Source organism: Taudactylus pleione, unplaced genomic scaffold, assembly GCF_031769625.1.
Source record: "Taudactylus pleione unplaced genomic scaffold, aTauple2 ptg000122l, whole genome shotgun sequence".
NCBI classification, from domain to species: Eukaryota; Metazoa; Chordata; class Amphibia; order Anura; family Myobatrachidae; genus Taudactylus; species Taudactylus pleione.
Window position 1 is genome coordinate 5,211,259 of NW_028284524.1, and position 16,357 is coordinate 5,227,615.

The 16,357-nt window shown below is 45.5% G+C and overlaps 1 protein-coding gene across 1 annotated transcript in view; it reads right to left on the reverse strand.

The window, feature by feature from the left end:
* Positions 1-7,719: 7,719 nt before the first annotated feature.
* The window catches only part of SLC4A3 (solute carrier family 4 member 3), a 43,230-nt gene continuing 34,592 nt past the window's right edge, over positions 7,720-16,357 (reverse strand). Inside the window, exons 15-18 of the mRNA XM_088472283.1 lie at positions 14,861-15,111; positions 13,897-14,066; positions 12,933-13,106; positions 7,720-7,948 (exon numbers count right to left, since the gene is read on the reverse strand). Coding sequence (XP_088328409.1) covers positions 7,871-7,948; positions 12,933-13,106; positions 13,897-14,066; positions 14,861-15,111 — 673 coding nt within the window. The 3' untranslated portion in view covers positions 7,720-7,870. The remainder of the gene's footprint in view (positions 7,949-12,932; positions 13,107-13,896; positions 14,067-14,860; positions 15,112-16,357) is intronic.

A 16,357-nucleotide genomic window follows, 5' to 3' on the forward strand; every position in this document is an offset into this window, starting at 1 on the left:
CTGATCAGGTGGGTTTTGTCCCTGGACGCCAAGCCCCGGACAATATTAGGAGAACTATCGACTTAATACACACCATTCATGAGGGCAGAACTTCCTCATTACTGATGTCATTAGATGCCGAGAAGGCCTTCGACCGCATCTCATGGCCATTCATGTTTGGTGTCCTTGGGTCGATGGGCTTCTCTGGCAAATTTCTTCAAGGTCTCTCGGCCTTATATCGCTCTCCCTCAGCCACCGTCTCCGCTAATGGCTCTACTTCTACCCTATTCAGTATATCTAATGGCACCCGTCAGGGCTGTCCCCTCTCACCACTTATTTGTGCCCTTATAATAGAACACCTGGCTGCTAGAATTCGTGCAAACTCAGATATATCCGGAGTGTTGGTCGGGTCCACGGAACATAAATTAGCTTTACATGCGGATGACATCCTGTTGTCCATTTCGCGTCCGCTCACTTCGCTTCCTCCTAGTTTGACTGAACTTGAAATTTATAGTTATTTTTCAGGTTATAAAATTAATTTGGATAAAACAAAAGTTCTTGACTTTTATCTTCCACAAAATGATAAAACCTTTTTGGAACAACTCTTTCCATTTAAATGGCACCTCCAAAAAATTCAATATCTGGGAATTTTTATAACCAAATGTTACCATCAACTCTTCCAAGCCAACTTTCCCCGCACTCTCTCCCAAATCAAATTAGACCTTGCTTCGTGGTCCCGTCACTTCATCTCCTGGATAGGTCGTATTAACACGATTAAAATGAATATTTTGCCTAGACTTCTCTATCTTTTCCAGTCCCTCTCTATAAATGTTCCCCCTTACGTTTTCAAATTTCTCCAATCCCAGACAACTAAATTTATCTGGTCAGGAAAGCGACCATGGGTACGTCTCCGAACTCTCCAGAGATCGTCTCGGGCTGGAGGTTTGGGTATTCCTAATTTTAAATTCTACTACTTCTCTGCTCAACTCGCTCAATATATTTTATGGAACAACGCTGATAGAATATGGGTCCAGATTGAGGCGTAGGCTTTGGGACTGCTTTCCCCTGCTTCCCTCCTATGGCTCCCTAGAGCCCGTCGTCCTAAAAGAGTGCGTGACCATCTTATTATCTCTCACTCACTGTCATTATGGGATATAGCTACTCGTAAATTTGGTCTCTCGCCATTTCCCTCTCCAATCATCCCACTATTTAACTCCTCAGAACTCCCTCCTGGTACGACTCCTTTAGCATTTCTTCCTTGGCTAACGGCTGGTATCAGATACCTCAATGTTTTGACCCGTGACACTTCCTTTCTCTCATTTGCTGAACTCCAATCTAAATTTCATGTCCCCTCCAAACATTTTTACCAATACCTACAACTCCGGAACTTCCATAACAAGGTTAAACACCGTCTATCCCACCGTCCGCTTACACCTACGGAAATGTTGTGTTTACGTCACTCCTCCACTGCTGGCCTGATATCGGCTCTATACACAGAGATCTCTACACCTTTAGTCTCCACGCGCGACCCACACGAATTAGCTTGGGAGCGAGATCTGGGTGAACCCCTGAACCCCGAGGATTGGGAGGACATTAGGGAGAGAGCTGCCTCCAGCTCCATTTGCATTAGAATAAAAGAGAACGCCTATAAAATCCTTTACAGATGGTACCTGGTCCCCTCCCGACTGAAACAGATGTTCCCTGACACATCAGATAGATGTTGGCGTGGCTGCTTGTCAGAAGGTACATTTTTCCACATTTGGTGGAGCTGTCCAAAACTCACTGGTTTTTGGCTAGATATTAAGAACTTGATTACCTCAATCACTCATCTCCCGATCCCCTTGGATCCCAAATTTTTTCTTTTAGCCCTACCCTTCCTAACTCTACTTGCCACCAAAATAAGTTAATCAGACATATCCTCTCGGCTGCTACTTGTCAGCTCGCAGCTGATTGGAAACAATTATTGCCCCCCTCCCTTCAGTCAGTCATCAATAGGATCTGGTTGGTTCAGCGAATGGAATATATGACCAGTATTCTTAATCACTCTTGCAAAACTTTTGATAAGGTCTGGGCCCCCTGGTTGTCCTTTTTCAATGCTAGTTCCCCCTTCACCTGAATTTCTTTATCTGTTCTTCTCTTCTCTCTTTCTTTGACAGTTCTAGCCACGCTGTCTCTCTTAATCTTACCTTCTCCTTGCTGGTCCTTTTTCCTTTTTTTTTTTCTCTTTCTCCCTTCTCTTTTTTTCTTTAATATTTAAAATTGTATCCCACAGATTTACCCGCATTATTGAAATATATTTTTGTGTATTCCATTTTCCGCTGTATTCTGTGTGGATTTTTAATAAATATACCTTTAAAAAAATAAAATAAAAAAAAAAACATCCAGACAACCTTCCGCAGGAACTCTGATGCCACTCTCCACTCTGACTTGACCCTGGTCTCATTTATCAATGGACTTTGTTACTGATTTACCCATCTCCAATGGCTTCTCCACTATCTGGGTAGTCATTGACTGCTTCTCAAAAATGGTACACTACATTCCTTTGAAAAAATTACCCACAGCCTCTGAATTAGCTCAACTTTTCGTTCTTCATATATTTCGCCTACACGGATTTCCTGCAGAGATAGTTTCGGACCGTGGAGTCCAGTTTGTGGCCAAATTTTGGAGATCCTTATGTTCCGTGCTCCAGGTTAAATTAAAATTCTCTACAGCATACCATCCCCAAACCAATGGATCCACCGAGAGAGTGAATCAGGACTTAGAGACCTTCCTCAGGATTTGTATGGCCTCATCTCAAGATAACTGGTCCGATTCCCTTCCATGGGCGGAATTCGCACACAATAGCTCCTACCACACTTCCACTTGACAAACTCCATTCTTTGTCATCTACGGCCTTCACCCCAGAGTACCCGAGTTTAAAGACTTACCCATCTTCGATGTTCCAGCCGTGACAACAACCTTACAAGGTTTTTCTAAAATCTGGACTCCCTTCAGAAAGCATCTCACCGATACAAACTCGGGGCAGACAGAAAGAGAAGAGCCGTTCCAAGTCTTAAGGTGGGAGATCAAGTATGGTTGTCTACCCGCAATTTGCGACTCAGGGTTCCGTCCATGAAGTTCACTCCTCGCTTCATTGGTCCTTTCCCTATCACCAATGTCATCAATCCTGTTGCCTACAAGTTGAAACTTCCTCCGTACCTTAAAATTCCTAATTCGTTCCATATTTCCCTGCTGAAACCCTTAATTCTCAACCGATTCTTCAAGTCCTTACCCTCGTCTCCTAAAATTCAGACAGAGAGAGGAGTAGAATTCGAGGTTAAACAAATTTTGGACTCCAGGTTCCGTTATGGTCAACTACAATACCTTCTTGACTGTAAAGGCTACGGTCCTGAGGAACGATCTTGGGTGAAAGCAGAAGATGTCCAGGCTCCTCGTCTGATCCGTGATTTCCATTCCAAAAATCCAGGGAGACCTAGAAGCTGTCCAGTGGCCATTCCTAAAGTAGGGAGTACTGTCACGACCAGGACCGCGGGTTCTCGGGCGGCGCAGACCTTACCTCTCAGGGCGCTCTGGCAGGGTCCTTCCTGCAGGTATCCTGGCTTCTGGAGGTGATCCTGGCCCTGGAGATCGGGTGTAGTGGCTGGCAGAACAGCAGGCTGTGCATTCCTGTGCAGTGCTAGTGACCACTGGGCGTCGCCATCTTGGATCCAGGTCACATGTCTACATTGGACCAATCAGCTTGCAGCTTGGGCTGGAGGGCTAGCAACCTATCCTGCACTACCTGAGGGTATTAAAGAGTTGTCAAGAGGCTCTTTAGTTGCCAGTGCAATGTTTTACATAGCTTAGCTGTGTGCTAGTTCCTGAGCTCCCTTGCTTGTATTGCTGCAGTCTATTGTGGTGAGCCTGCTAAATCTCAGTCCGTGTTCCAGCTCGTTCCACCTCTGATTCCTGTCCGGACTGCGTGCTCCAGTCGCCTGTCCCATAGAGGGTCCTGCCGTCCCTGAGGGTGCTGTGTCCTTGGACGCCTCCAGCTCCAGCTTCAGTGTCCGACATACCTTGTCTCCCTCGCTTGCCACAGTTTGTACCTCCTGCACCTGCCTCCATTCATGAAATACACCCCATTAAAGCCGGCATCTTTTCAATACCAGCAAACGGTCCCACGTATTACTACTGTGTCCACTCCGGATCCAAACTCCAATCAAGATCTGACAGCGATGTCACAAGCCCAGGTGAGGCGCTGTGTCCGGGGTGTCATAGTGTTAACAGGGGCAATCTGGTGGGTCTTCTGTTCCCATATCCCATGGAAGCTAAAGAACACTGCACTGACCTGATGGATAAGCGTCTAGTACCTCCTGCATTGAATGTGGTTTGATTTGTCGCTTGTCTGTTATCACATAAATGCCCCATTCAAACTTGAATAATGCACTTTCCATGAGCAGCCTAGCCGGTATTCAAACTGACTCACAAGATGTCAAATTACAACTGATGCAGGTCTAGGCATTCCCAAGATGTCACAGTACGTTGACGCCACCTACCATTACCTTTACATAATGCTATCCCATGACTTTTGGCACTTTGGTGTAACTTAGCCAAGAAAGCATAATGGCAGTCATTGCACACCACACAGAGGGTATGCAGTCAGCATGCCAATGTTCACTATGTCGACATTCATAATGTCAATGTTAAAATCTGGAGAATGCAAACATAGTGAAAATGTAAATATTACCGTAAAGGTTTGTCTTGCTGTGATATTTCTGATTACTCTAATCTCCCATTCCCCAACTCTGACCATTACCTTATATCTTTTAACTTATCCCTCTCTCCTTCCCCTCCCGTATCTCCTAAGGCTACCATTACTAAGTGTAACATTGAGGCTATCAACAATTTTGTTTTTCATCCCTGCTGGACTCTCTTCTCTCCCCTATCCTCTCTCTCTCCTGTCCTGAACAAGCCACTTCCTTGTACAAATCCTTACTTACTTCTGCTCTGGACTCTGTTGCGCCAGCAATGACTACTCACCCTTGCAGATTCACACCTCAACCCTGGCATTCCAAATGTACCAGATACCTGCAAAAGTGTTCACGAATTGCCGAGCAACAGTGGAGGAAATCACGATCTAAGTCAGACTTCCTCCATTTCAAATTCATGCTCTCATCCTACAGTGCTGCCCTGTCCCTCTCCAAACAATCATATTTCAAGAACCTCATCTCCTCCCAGTCCTCAAACCCCCAGCATCTCTTTGCAACTTGTAACTCCCTCCTCTGCCCTTCCCCTCCTCGCCTCCCATCTTGCCCACCTCCTCAATCTCTCCCTCTCATCTGGCACTGTCCCTTCTGCATTCAAGCATGCACTTGTCTTCCCCATTCTTAAAAAACCTACCCTTGATCCTAACACACTCTCCAACTATCGACCCATCTCTCTCCTTCCTTTTGCTTACAAACTCCTTGAGCTTATTGTTTACAACCGTCTTACCATCTTTCTTTCCTCCCACTCCCTCCGTGACTCATTTCAATCTGGCTTCCATTCTCTCCACTCCACTGAAACTGCCCTCACAAAAGTCACCAATGATCTCCTTGCTGCCAAATCCAAAGACCACTACTCTCTGCTCATTCTCCTTGACCTCTCTGCTGCTTTTGACACTGTGGACCACCATCTTCTCCTGCAAATCCTTCACTCCCTTGGTCTACGTGACACTGCCCTCTCCTGGTTGTCTTTCTACCTATATGAGCATTCCTTCCCTGTCTCCTCTCATGGCTCCTCTTCCACTAACAGTAGGCGTTCCCCAGGGTTCTGTTTTTGGACCTCTCCTATTCTCCCTATATACATCCTCTTTAGGTGAACTTATCAATTCTTTTGACCGCCAATATCATCTCTATGCTGATGATACTCAGATCTACCTTTCCACCCCCTCGCTTCTCACCCGTATCTCCAGCTGTCTCTCTGCTATCTCTTCCTGGATGTCCAAGCACTTTCTTAAACGTAACATGTCTAAGACTGAGCTGATCATCTTCCCATCCTCCTGTAAAACCTCACTTCCCCCAATTTCATTATCAATTGATGGCACAACTATCTCCTCTAGCCCCAAAGTGCGCTGTCTTTGAGTTACCCTGGACTCCTCACTCTCCTTCAAACTACACATTCAGTACCTCTCGCAGTCCTACCATTTCCATCTCAAAATTATTTCTAGGATTAGACCCTGTCTCACCTTGGATGCTACTAAAACCCTCATCCACTCACTGGTCATCTCTAGAGACTACTGTAACCTCCTCCTATCTGGCCTCCCAGACTCCCACCTCTCTCCACTTCAATCTGTCCTCAATGCTGCTGCTCAGCTCATCTTCCTCTCTAAACATTCTACATCTGCCTCCCCTCTCCTTCAAGTCCGACACTGGCTCCCCTTCCCCTTCAGAACACAATTCAAGGTTCTGACACTCACCTACAAAGCCTTCACCCAATCGTCTCCTATTTACATCTATGACCTCATCTCCCTTCACACTCCCGCCCGTCAACTTCGCTCAACAAATGCATGCCATCTCTCCTGCCAACTGATTATTTCCTCCCACTCCCGCCTCCAAGATTTTGCTCCATGCTGCTCCCTACCCTACCTTTGGAACTCTCTCCCTCTCAGACTCTACACCTCTCTACAAATCTTCAAATGGGCTCTCACGACCCACTACTTCATCAAGACCTATCAGCTCTCATTCTAATTCACTACTACATGCTCTTTCCTCCCTGTCTACCCCTTCTGTGTCATGCCTGTTTGTCTGCCCCTCCCCTTAAAATGGTAAGCTCTCATGAGCAGGGCCCTTTTCCCTCATGTGCTTCTCCTTATACTTTCTTCTACTCCTTACTCCGCACAAAGGTATCTAACACTTGATTGCTGACTCCCTGCTGCTTAATTTGAGTGTTATAATCAATAATGCAGCATATCCTTGTCCTGTATTGTACTGTAAGTCACTGGTTTCTTGTTCAGCTATGTTTATATACTTTGTAAGGCGCTGCGGGACACTTGTGGCACCATATAAATAAAGGATAATAATAATAATCTTAGGCTTGGAGGTTCGGGTTTGGATACTTTACATATGCATTGTTAATATTATTGTGATCATATTGACATTTCATCTGTGTCTACCTGCGGAATGTCAGCATAGTGATTGTCGTCATGATGAACATGTCTGTCGACATTATGAATGTGGACATGGTCAACTGCGACATAATATTCTGAAGCCTCGAAGAGAATTAAAGTTATTTGTGCTGAATAATTTATACCCATCTATGTACTGGAAAGCTAAATAAAAGTGAAAATATATAAAATTTAAAAAATATATATTTTCCCTTAACGCATCGTTGAACAGGGCTTGATAATTACGTGCGCTGATTGTGAAACAGCGACATCAAAAACCAGTCCCAGTATCATCTTCCTTTGTCTCAGATATAAGAAGATAGACTGTAAGCCTTGTTAGACCAGCCTGACATATCTAAAAAATAATGGTAAACAATATCAATGTTCTATTAGGCATTTTTGGGAAAGGATATCAGATTGTTAAACATGCACAGCTCCCGGAGAATCTCCAATAGTCCTATTTGGCACATATTTGGGAAAATAGAACTATCAGGACTAAATTATGTAATAGATACAATTGAAGTGGATAAGGCGTTATCAGATTCAGATCCAGAGTTGTTTTAATCTCCTTCGTTATCCCAGCACACACCGATGTACAACAGTACAAGGCTTGCGAAGTTGAATCAATATTTGCCAATACCCAAGAGATGTAGGACAGGTTCATCGATTTAAAGAGCCTAGTAAATCGGAAGGTGAGACCGCTGGTTCTATGGAAGTACGGAGGAGACCTACGAAATCAACAGACGGATATGGCACCAGGGACAAGTCTCAAACAGGCATATGCAGCTCATTGTATTCATCTTGGCCGTCTTCATCAAAGTTTGGTTCAACATCTTCAGAATCCAGCTAATATGGAAAGAGGAGAGGAAACACATGTACAAAAAAGATGTTTTTATGCGATATTGTAAAAGGTCACCTACCCTGCCATGTAAGTTTCTTTTGCCACAACAGCTACTAGCAGCATTCACAAATAGGACTGTGGGTGGGATGCATGACGCATCGCACTCGTGATGCGATGCATTCCGCCAGTCATTGCATGCATGCCGGTGTTGGTAATGCCGTTATGCATGACAATCCCTGCAAAGGACCGCTCTGTCAGAAGGAGAAATCCTTTGTGCTGGAGGGGCTTCCGGGTCCATGACCCAAAAGCCCCTCCGGAGTCCTTCTGCACATGCGCAGATGGATGCGCGTGTTGCGGGGAGTGTTGGGAGAGATCCCTTTGGATCCCTCTATCAGCACTCTGAGGAAAGAAGCCCATAGACTTCTATGGGTAACGCCATCGTTACCCCCCGCAGCCCAGTCTCAGAGTGCATCGCACTCCAGAACTTGGTGCATATGAGAAATGCGGTCAAACCCTCATTTTTGGGGTGTTACCGTATTTCTCGGCTTGCTGCATCCTGCCCTGTATTAAAATTGAAGATATCTGAGATACAGGTTAATCCACAAGGGATGTTTTCCTAGAATACACAGGAATCCCTGTTAATAGCCCTACTAAAATACACTGCAGTGAGCAATATATTGCCTTATTAAAGAAAACAGTATTCCAAGATGAGATATAAATTAGGTTATATACAATATCGTCCATTCTAAACTGCAGTGATCAGCGGCTTTAGTTATGCAATGCAGGGCCCATTCTGGTATCTATTTATTTCACGGGGTGAGACGCCTAAAGACAGTTGTGCAATGACAAAAGAGGACCTCATGTGCACAGTAGTGTGTATTGCTAGATCCAACACTCACATGGTTTAATTTCCCCAATGTGATTAGATTTTATATTTCCATGGCCAATATTTACCAAACTGGAACTTTCAAATGTAATCATGTTGGGTGTACTGTATGAAGGGACATTATGAAGTGAGGGGCTCCCTGTACGAACAGCTCTGTACATCAAGTCCTCCTTTTTTGATTCGCTAGTGCAGAGGTTCCCCTACGTGCATCAGGGCACTTGCAGGGGTGCCACGGGTTAGTGTTCCAGTACCATATAAAATTAATTTTAGCCTGCGTGAAAGTTTATGCTGATACTCTAGGGCAGGGGTGGCCGGACTTTTGTGACCTGGGATCTACTTTATGTTCACTTACTTAGCGGTGTTCTACCAGCCTCAATGGACCTGATTCAAACATGGACACTATGCCGATGTTTGTGCTGTTGAGCAATTTATTTTTGTTACTGCAAAATCTCCTAACTGTACAATGCAGTTGTACAATGCAGTTGCTGATGGGATTGCTGACATTAGAGACGGTGACTGCAGATTTTTGCAGATGTAAAGCCGTAAGAAATCTCAACAGTGCGTACATGGGGGCTGATTCTGCAAGGATCGTAATTGCAAAGCTGCACGCAGGCATATACTGTAGTGTGTAGTGCAGTAGTGCACGCAGGTGGCTTTGCAATTGCGACCCTTGCAGATATGGTAATGCAGCAGGAGGCATCACACCTTTTGTGCATTACTTATCCGAGCTGCGTTGTCCAACGCGGCATCGGATAATCTGCGTAACATCGGCCAGCTGCGGAGACCCATGGGGTCCCACAGCCGGCCGCCGCAGTTTAGAGGAAGAGGCCAGGAAATCTCCATCAGCCGATGGTGATCCTGGCTTCTTCCCTCCCCCGCAACGGGGGCGACATGTCTGTTTTGGGAAACGGAGGGCATCGCCACCCCCTCCCTGTCTACAAAAGGCAGCAGACTGTCAATCACTGCTAGTCTGCGAGCATGTTAGCAGAATGGGTCCTGCCCCTGCGCAGATTCCCAAACATCGGGAATCTGCGTTCAGCAGTGCACTAGCTTGCACTGCTGAATTAGGCCCATAGAGTCCACCTCTGAACAGAGACATATTTAGACCTCATGGGGACCTAGGCAGGATACCAGTTTGGGGCCCCACTCCCTCAAACTACCCTCATCACAGCCCCTCATATCCTCTCCATCACAGCCCCTCTCAATCCCCCTCATTACAGTCACCTCCATCACAGCTCCTCATATCCCCTCTTCACAGCGGACCTTCATCCTAGCTCACTCATTCCCCCCCCCCATGGAGCCCCTCACAGCCCTGCAACCCTCATCACAGCCCCTCACAGCATGCCCCACCACAGCCCCAGTCATCACAGCCCCCTCACTCCCCTTATCACAGCCCCTCCATCACATCTCAGTCCCCCTCATCACAGCCCCCTCCATAACAGCCCCTCCTCATAGCCCCCTCCATCACAGCCCCTTCATAGCCCCCTCCATCACAGCTCCCTCACTCCCCTCATCACAGCCCCTCCTCATAGCCCCCTCCATCACAGCTCCTCTCACTCACCCTCATCACAGCCCTCCATCACAGCTCATATCCCCTCTTCACAGCCCTCCATCACAGCCCCTCCTCATAACCCCCTCAATCACAGCCGCTCCTCATAGCCCCCTCCATCACAGCCCCTCCTCATAGCCCCCTCCATCACAGCCCCCTCCTCATAGCACCCTCCATCACAGCCCCCTCCATCACAGCCTCCCCTCATAGCGCCCTCCATCACAGCCCCTCCTCATAGCCCCCTCCATCACAGCCTCTCCTCATAGCCCCCTCCATCACAGCCTCTCCTCATAGCCCCGTCCATCACAGCCTCTCCTCATAGCCCCCTCCATCACAGCCTCTCCTCATAGCCCCCTCCATCACAGCCCCTCCTCATAGCCTCCTCCATTACAGCCCCTCCTCATAGCCCCCTCCATCACAGCCTCTCCTCACAGCCCCCTCCAACACAGCCCCTCCTCATAGCCCCCTCCATCACAGCCTCTCCTCATAGCCCCCTCCAACACAGCCCCTCCTCATAGCCCCCTCTATCACAGCCCCCTCCAACACAGCCCCCCACTTAGACTTACCTGGTCCTGGTGGCTCCAACAGCGGCAGCAGAAGACTGGCGACGGGGGACAGGTCTCGCAGCGACGTCGGCGGGAACCCTCCTGAGCGCTACGGCGCGCCTGCGCAGAAAGCTGTATCACAGTGATACAGTCTGACCGGAAGCTCTCTGGGAGTGGAGACAGGACCGCATGACATCATGACGTCAAGTGATACTCGCGCAGTGCTCATCTGGGAGCACTGTGATCATGTAATTTCTTCGGGCAAGGGGCCCGGCCACGGGCCCCTTGGGTCCCGCCGGGCCCTAATGGAGCATCTAGGATGCATAGTGGAAATCTGGCCCTGCCTCTGAATCATGCTCAAAGGCACTATGCTGCACACAGGCACTATGCTGCACACAGGCACTATGCTGCACACAAGCACTATGCTGCACACAGGCGCACTGATTTTGCTTTCCCAACAGTTCTCACATACATAAAATACAGTAGTATAATAAGACAAGCACAAAAAAATTAAAAATAACAAAAATACATCCAGTCATTTTGAGGTGTACAGAGTTACCACAAAACTGCAATCTCTTACATTCACCCCACACCATAAACTTGTAAAAACTGCAATTATCTCCACTGCTTAATAATATAAGGAGTTATCTTATTTAAAAAATACATCAGTCAGTCACTCAGTGTCGGTGTGTTGGGCGGGGAGCTGGTGCTTGCGGTGGCACGGTACCACAGCAGGAGGAGGCTGTGCCCTGGCCATGTCACCCTGCAGCCCCTTTGCCACACATATAACACAATCACTCCCCACACACTACCTCCGGAAGCGGCTCCGGCACTTGCAGAAAGTTTTTTCCTATCAGTCCCGGCTGTGCTTGGCGCTGTGAGGACTGAGGAGCCTATGTGCTTGTGGGACAGCAGCTCCCCATGACTCTCAACACGTTCTGTGGGGCCAGGCAGACAGACAGCACCAGTGGCGGGCTCCTTACAGCGCATGGCTGATATCATAATGTCACTCACGCACTGCACTACTGGGAGCTGGGCTTCTGAGGCTCCAGAAGCTTACAAGTTTATTTTACTTCAGTTGGTAGTGATCTATCGGCTGGTGCCCCGTAGACTACTGGTAGATCGCAATCTACCTTTTGGCCAGGTCTGCACTAGGGTGCCATGTATCGAAAAAATTTGGGAACCACTGCCCTAATGTCTTCAAAAGTCCACCTGGTGGAAAAGAAGGAGGCTGTAGAGCAGTGTTTTTCAACCACTTTGCCGTGGCACACTAGTGTGCCGCGAGCGATTGTCAAGTGTACCGCGGCAGTGAGCTCAGCGCACTTGTAGTGTAGTGTGATTTATTCCTGAGGAGGCCAATGTAGTGTGTTTTATTCCTCTGGAGGCTAATGTAGTGTGTTTTATTCCTGTGGAGGCCAATGTTGTGTTTTATTCCTGTGGAGGCCAATGTAGTGTTTTATTCCTGTGGAGGCCAAAATGTGTGTATATTTTTTATGTGGGAGCCAATGTTTATGTTTTTTCTTTGGTCACGCACACCGCATAGCTGGATGGTGTGCCTTGGCAATTTTAATATCTTGTGTAGTGTGCTTGCTGTAGAGGCGTGACTCACTGCACATGTGTATAGGAGCACATGTAATTCTATGTGGTAGTATAATGTCACAATTTGCAGCTTAACTAAATTCTTAAATGAAATTGGTCTGATTTAGAAAGATAAGGAGAATATATTCTTTAACATAAATCACATTTTGTGGGGGGGTTAGATATAAAATTTTCAGACAATAAATTATTTATTCTTAGAATTAGATTTTTTAAAACTAAACAACCGAACATCTTATTTTAAGGACAAATTTACACCATTTTTACACTGCTACTAATTTTCAAAAATATCTTTGTTTGACTTTTCACAGTATAAAGTTTGTCACAGATAGAGGATAGAAAAAACACTTTTACCAAGGTTATACGAACACTGAGCTATATACAGTATGCTTGATGAATAAAGGGTGACTCACCGCCTTAAGTTCTCTCTCGTGGAAAAACCTTGGCAGGACAAAGCGTCTCAGTGGAACGGTGAGGATGAGGAGGAATGGGAAGGCTAGTGATGCTGGGGAAGACTTCACTACCCACAGTAGCACGATGCAGGAGAGCTGGACGCAGGTGAATAGATGCATCCGCCACGTACACACCTAGAGATATATACACGTTATGGAGTAATAAGCACTCACATTGCATTCCCGGCCCATGGAACACAAGATAACTCTTCATTTGAGTCTTTTGATGTTAGATACTATATACATGAAAAAATTTAAAAAATATTTTCAGCCTTTGACTTTCATGCTGGGACTTGTAGTTCCACGGCATCTTTAGTACCACTGGGTCTATGGTCTGGACTAAGTTCATCTACTGAACCAATACAATCATCTTAGCTTGCAGGGCATGCTGGGACTTTTAGTTCCACAACAGCAAGAGAGCCACAAGTTGCCTAACATTGGTCTAACCCAGGGGAGGGGAACCTTTTTTACTGCCAAGGGCCATTCTGATATATAACATTATTCGCAAGCCTGATGCAGGCCACGTCCCTCCGTGTGATGTCACACGGGGGTGGGGCCACAATCGCCGGTGATTACAGCAATGCCTGAAGCATAGTGAGGTTGCTCTAGGGAGCTGTAAGGGCAGCGGTGTAACCATCTGAAGCATCCTAACGATGCTCCAGGCAGCACTGCAGCATAGATTCTGGCTGCAGGGTACCATTCTAGGCACTCTGCTAGCCAGGTGAGGATAGCAGAAAAAACTCCAAGGGCCAGACCAAATGATTCCGGGGGCCTTATACGGCCCCCGGGCCTGAGGTTCCCCATCCCTGGTCTAACCAATTGGCATTGCCATTGGAAGGTTCATTACAAAGACAATAATATGCAATCTGTAGAGACATCCACTGACTGACTGGGGTATCATTAATAGTATTAATGTCATGCAGACCTTCACCACATAGGGGTGCTCCGGGTGATGCTTGGGGTGCATAAAGATGAGGAGAAGTCGCTCAAACAGTTGGATCCCAGTGAGGGACGTCACGCCCATGTACAGAAAAATCCCAAACAATACAGCCAGCGGTATCTGACGTAACATCTCCCCCATGACTATGGAGAGTCCTGCAGCCGAGATATAAACATATCAGATTATATATATAAAAAAAAAAATAAGGAATAAAAATACTATAGAAAAGTAACAATAAAATAAATATTAGAAACAAATTATTTAAAAATTAAAAGATAATCATATAACCAACATTTTAGGAATATATTACCCTTATATTATTAAAACAAGAATGAAAGTAATATCGTAAGTACTACACTCATTACTGGTACAAATAAGATCTAAATGTAATATTTAATATTACACAGAGATAATATTTATTATTACACAGACATTTGATTTCCAAAAATGCATATCAATACAAAACAGAACATTGAAGCTAATGGGTCCATTTAGCAACATTAACTGAAATGTATTGGAGAAAGAATCAATGCACATCGATTAACAGTGGCAATTTAGCCTCAAGGGACATCACAGAATATAATCCTGTCATGACTTTCAGTCTGCACCAGCCTAAAGTGATCAATAATTTTTACAATAGTTTTGTATATTAGTCTGTCATTGTTTTCCATCTGCTATAGCCTATATTTGAAGAGATATAACGATCAGCCATATAGACAGCAAATGCAACACTGACACCAGGAGGCAGGGATAAGGTACTGCAAAATAATTATTTTGAGTATTAGCCAAACAATATGACAAAAATGTGCTTTATTTTCTAGCTTAATGAATTGCCCAGTCCAATTATTTAACATTTTACACAAATACAATTCATATTTTGATGATAAAAACATTTTATTAAAACACCCAAAATTGTGTTACACTGAGCCCATAAGCATTGTGTCCTCACCGACTAAAATGGCAATCAGTACTCCCGTTACTCGCTGCTCCTTGACCTCAGAGATCCGAGGCCTCTCTCCTGGTGCCGTTTTGCTCATGAGAGTCAGTGCGTTAACGTGAGTGACAGAGCGCACTGTGGTCGCAGTGAGCCAGGGTAGCCCAAAAAGAGCACAAAGTCCTCCCAGGAAGCCGATCAGGAGGAGATCCAGGTGGAACCCACTACCCTTCTGCAGACGCCTCTCCTTCCTGCTGACAATGAGACTGGCAGAGGGAACGGGCACAGAGAACAAACATTATTAACATAAAACATTGTACTCAGATATAACAGAAAATGTGACAATTTCATTTGACAAATTAAATTTGAATCTTTGGTATCAGCTAAACTAAAGTCTCTTAATAACATATTTATGTTGTATGATCCTTTGTCATATGTACATTTGTTATGTTAAGAAATGAGACCAAAAGCACTAGATAGTGCAGGTTTCCCTAATTTCATTTCAGCAATCACAAAAGGGAGAAATATGATCTACTTACTATTACATATAGGGCCATATTCAATTTGAGGCAAAAAGTCAGAGGTCGGACTTTTTGCCATCATCGCCGTTTTTTCTGGGATAAAGTATCGGGCGTGTGCCCGCTGTATCCCCGTATTCATTCGGGACCTGGCGGAATGGTAAGTACCGAAAAGTCCTGGGAATTTTCGGGAAATCATCCTGGGGGGTATTCAATCAGGCTGCGAAAAGCTGTTATCGGCGATAATTTATCGCCGATGCCGTCATTTTCGCCTGTTTCAATTATCCCCGGGGGCGAAAAAAACAAAACAGGGGAACAAAGTTTTAAACTACCGAAATTGATTCAGGGGGGTTCCCATGTATGCGGCAGGTGTTTTCTAGAATGCGGGTAGTAACGGCAGGTGCATTTTTGAAGAATTGTCAAAAATCACTTTAGGGACTTAAAAATATGCTTGCACCCATTTTCATGTACCCCAAATTTGATAGGACTAGTTCCCCCCCCCCAAAAAAAGCTGTGCTATTCTTCACCACTTTAGCAAAGCCGCATTTATGCACCTGCCGCGGCTATTTAAAAACCCCGACTACCTTCAGCAGGCAAAATCGGGGATACCCATAGTGATCCCCCATGTCAGACCATCTTTAGGGGGGGGCCAGAATGATTTCCCGAAAATTCCCAGGACTTTTCGATACTTACCTTTCCGCCGGGTCCCGTTTTTGTTGGATCCTAATTGAATACTGGGATAAAGCGGGCACGCGCCCAATACTTTATCCCAGAAAAAACGGCAACGAGGTCGGACTTTTCGCCTCAAATTGAATATGGCCCATAGTTACAAAACAGAAATAATACAAAGTAACAAGGTTTATTATATACAAATCCCAAAAGATAACACCACATAATTAATGTAAATAAGTAAACATTGGTATGGAATTTTTGTATTTATTTATTATTTCTATTGGATTTAATATAATTTTGTATTCAAGTATTAAATTATTTC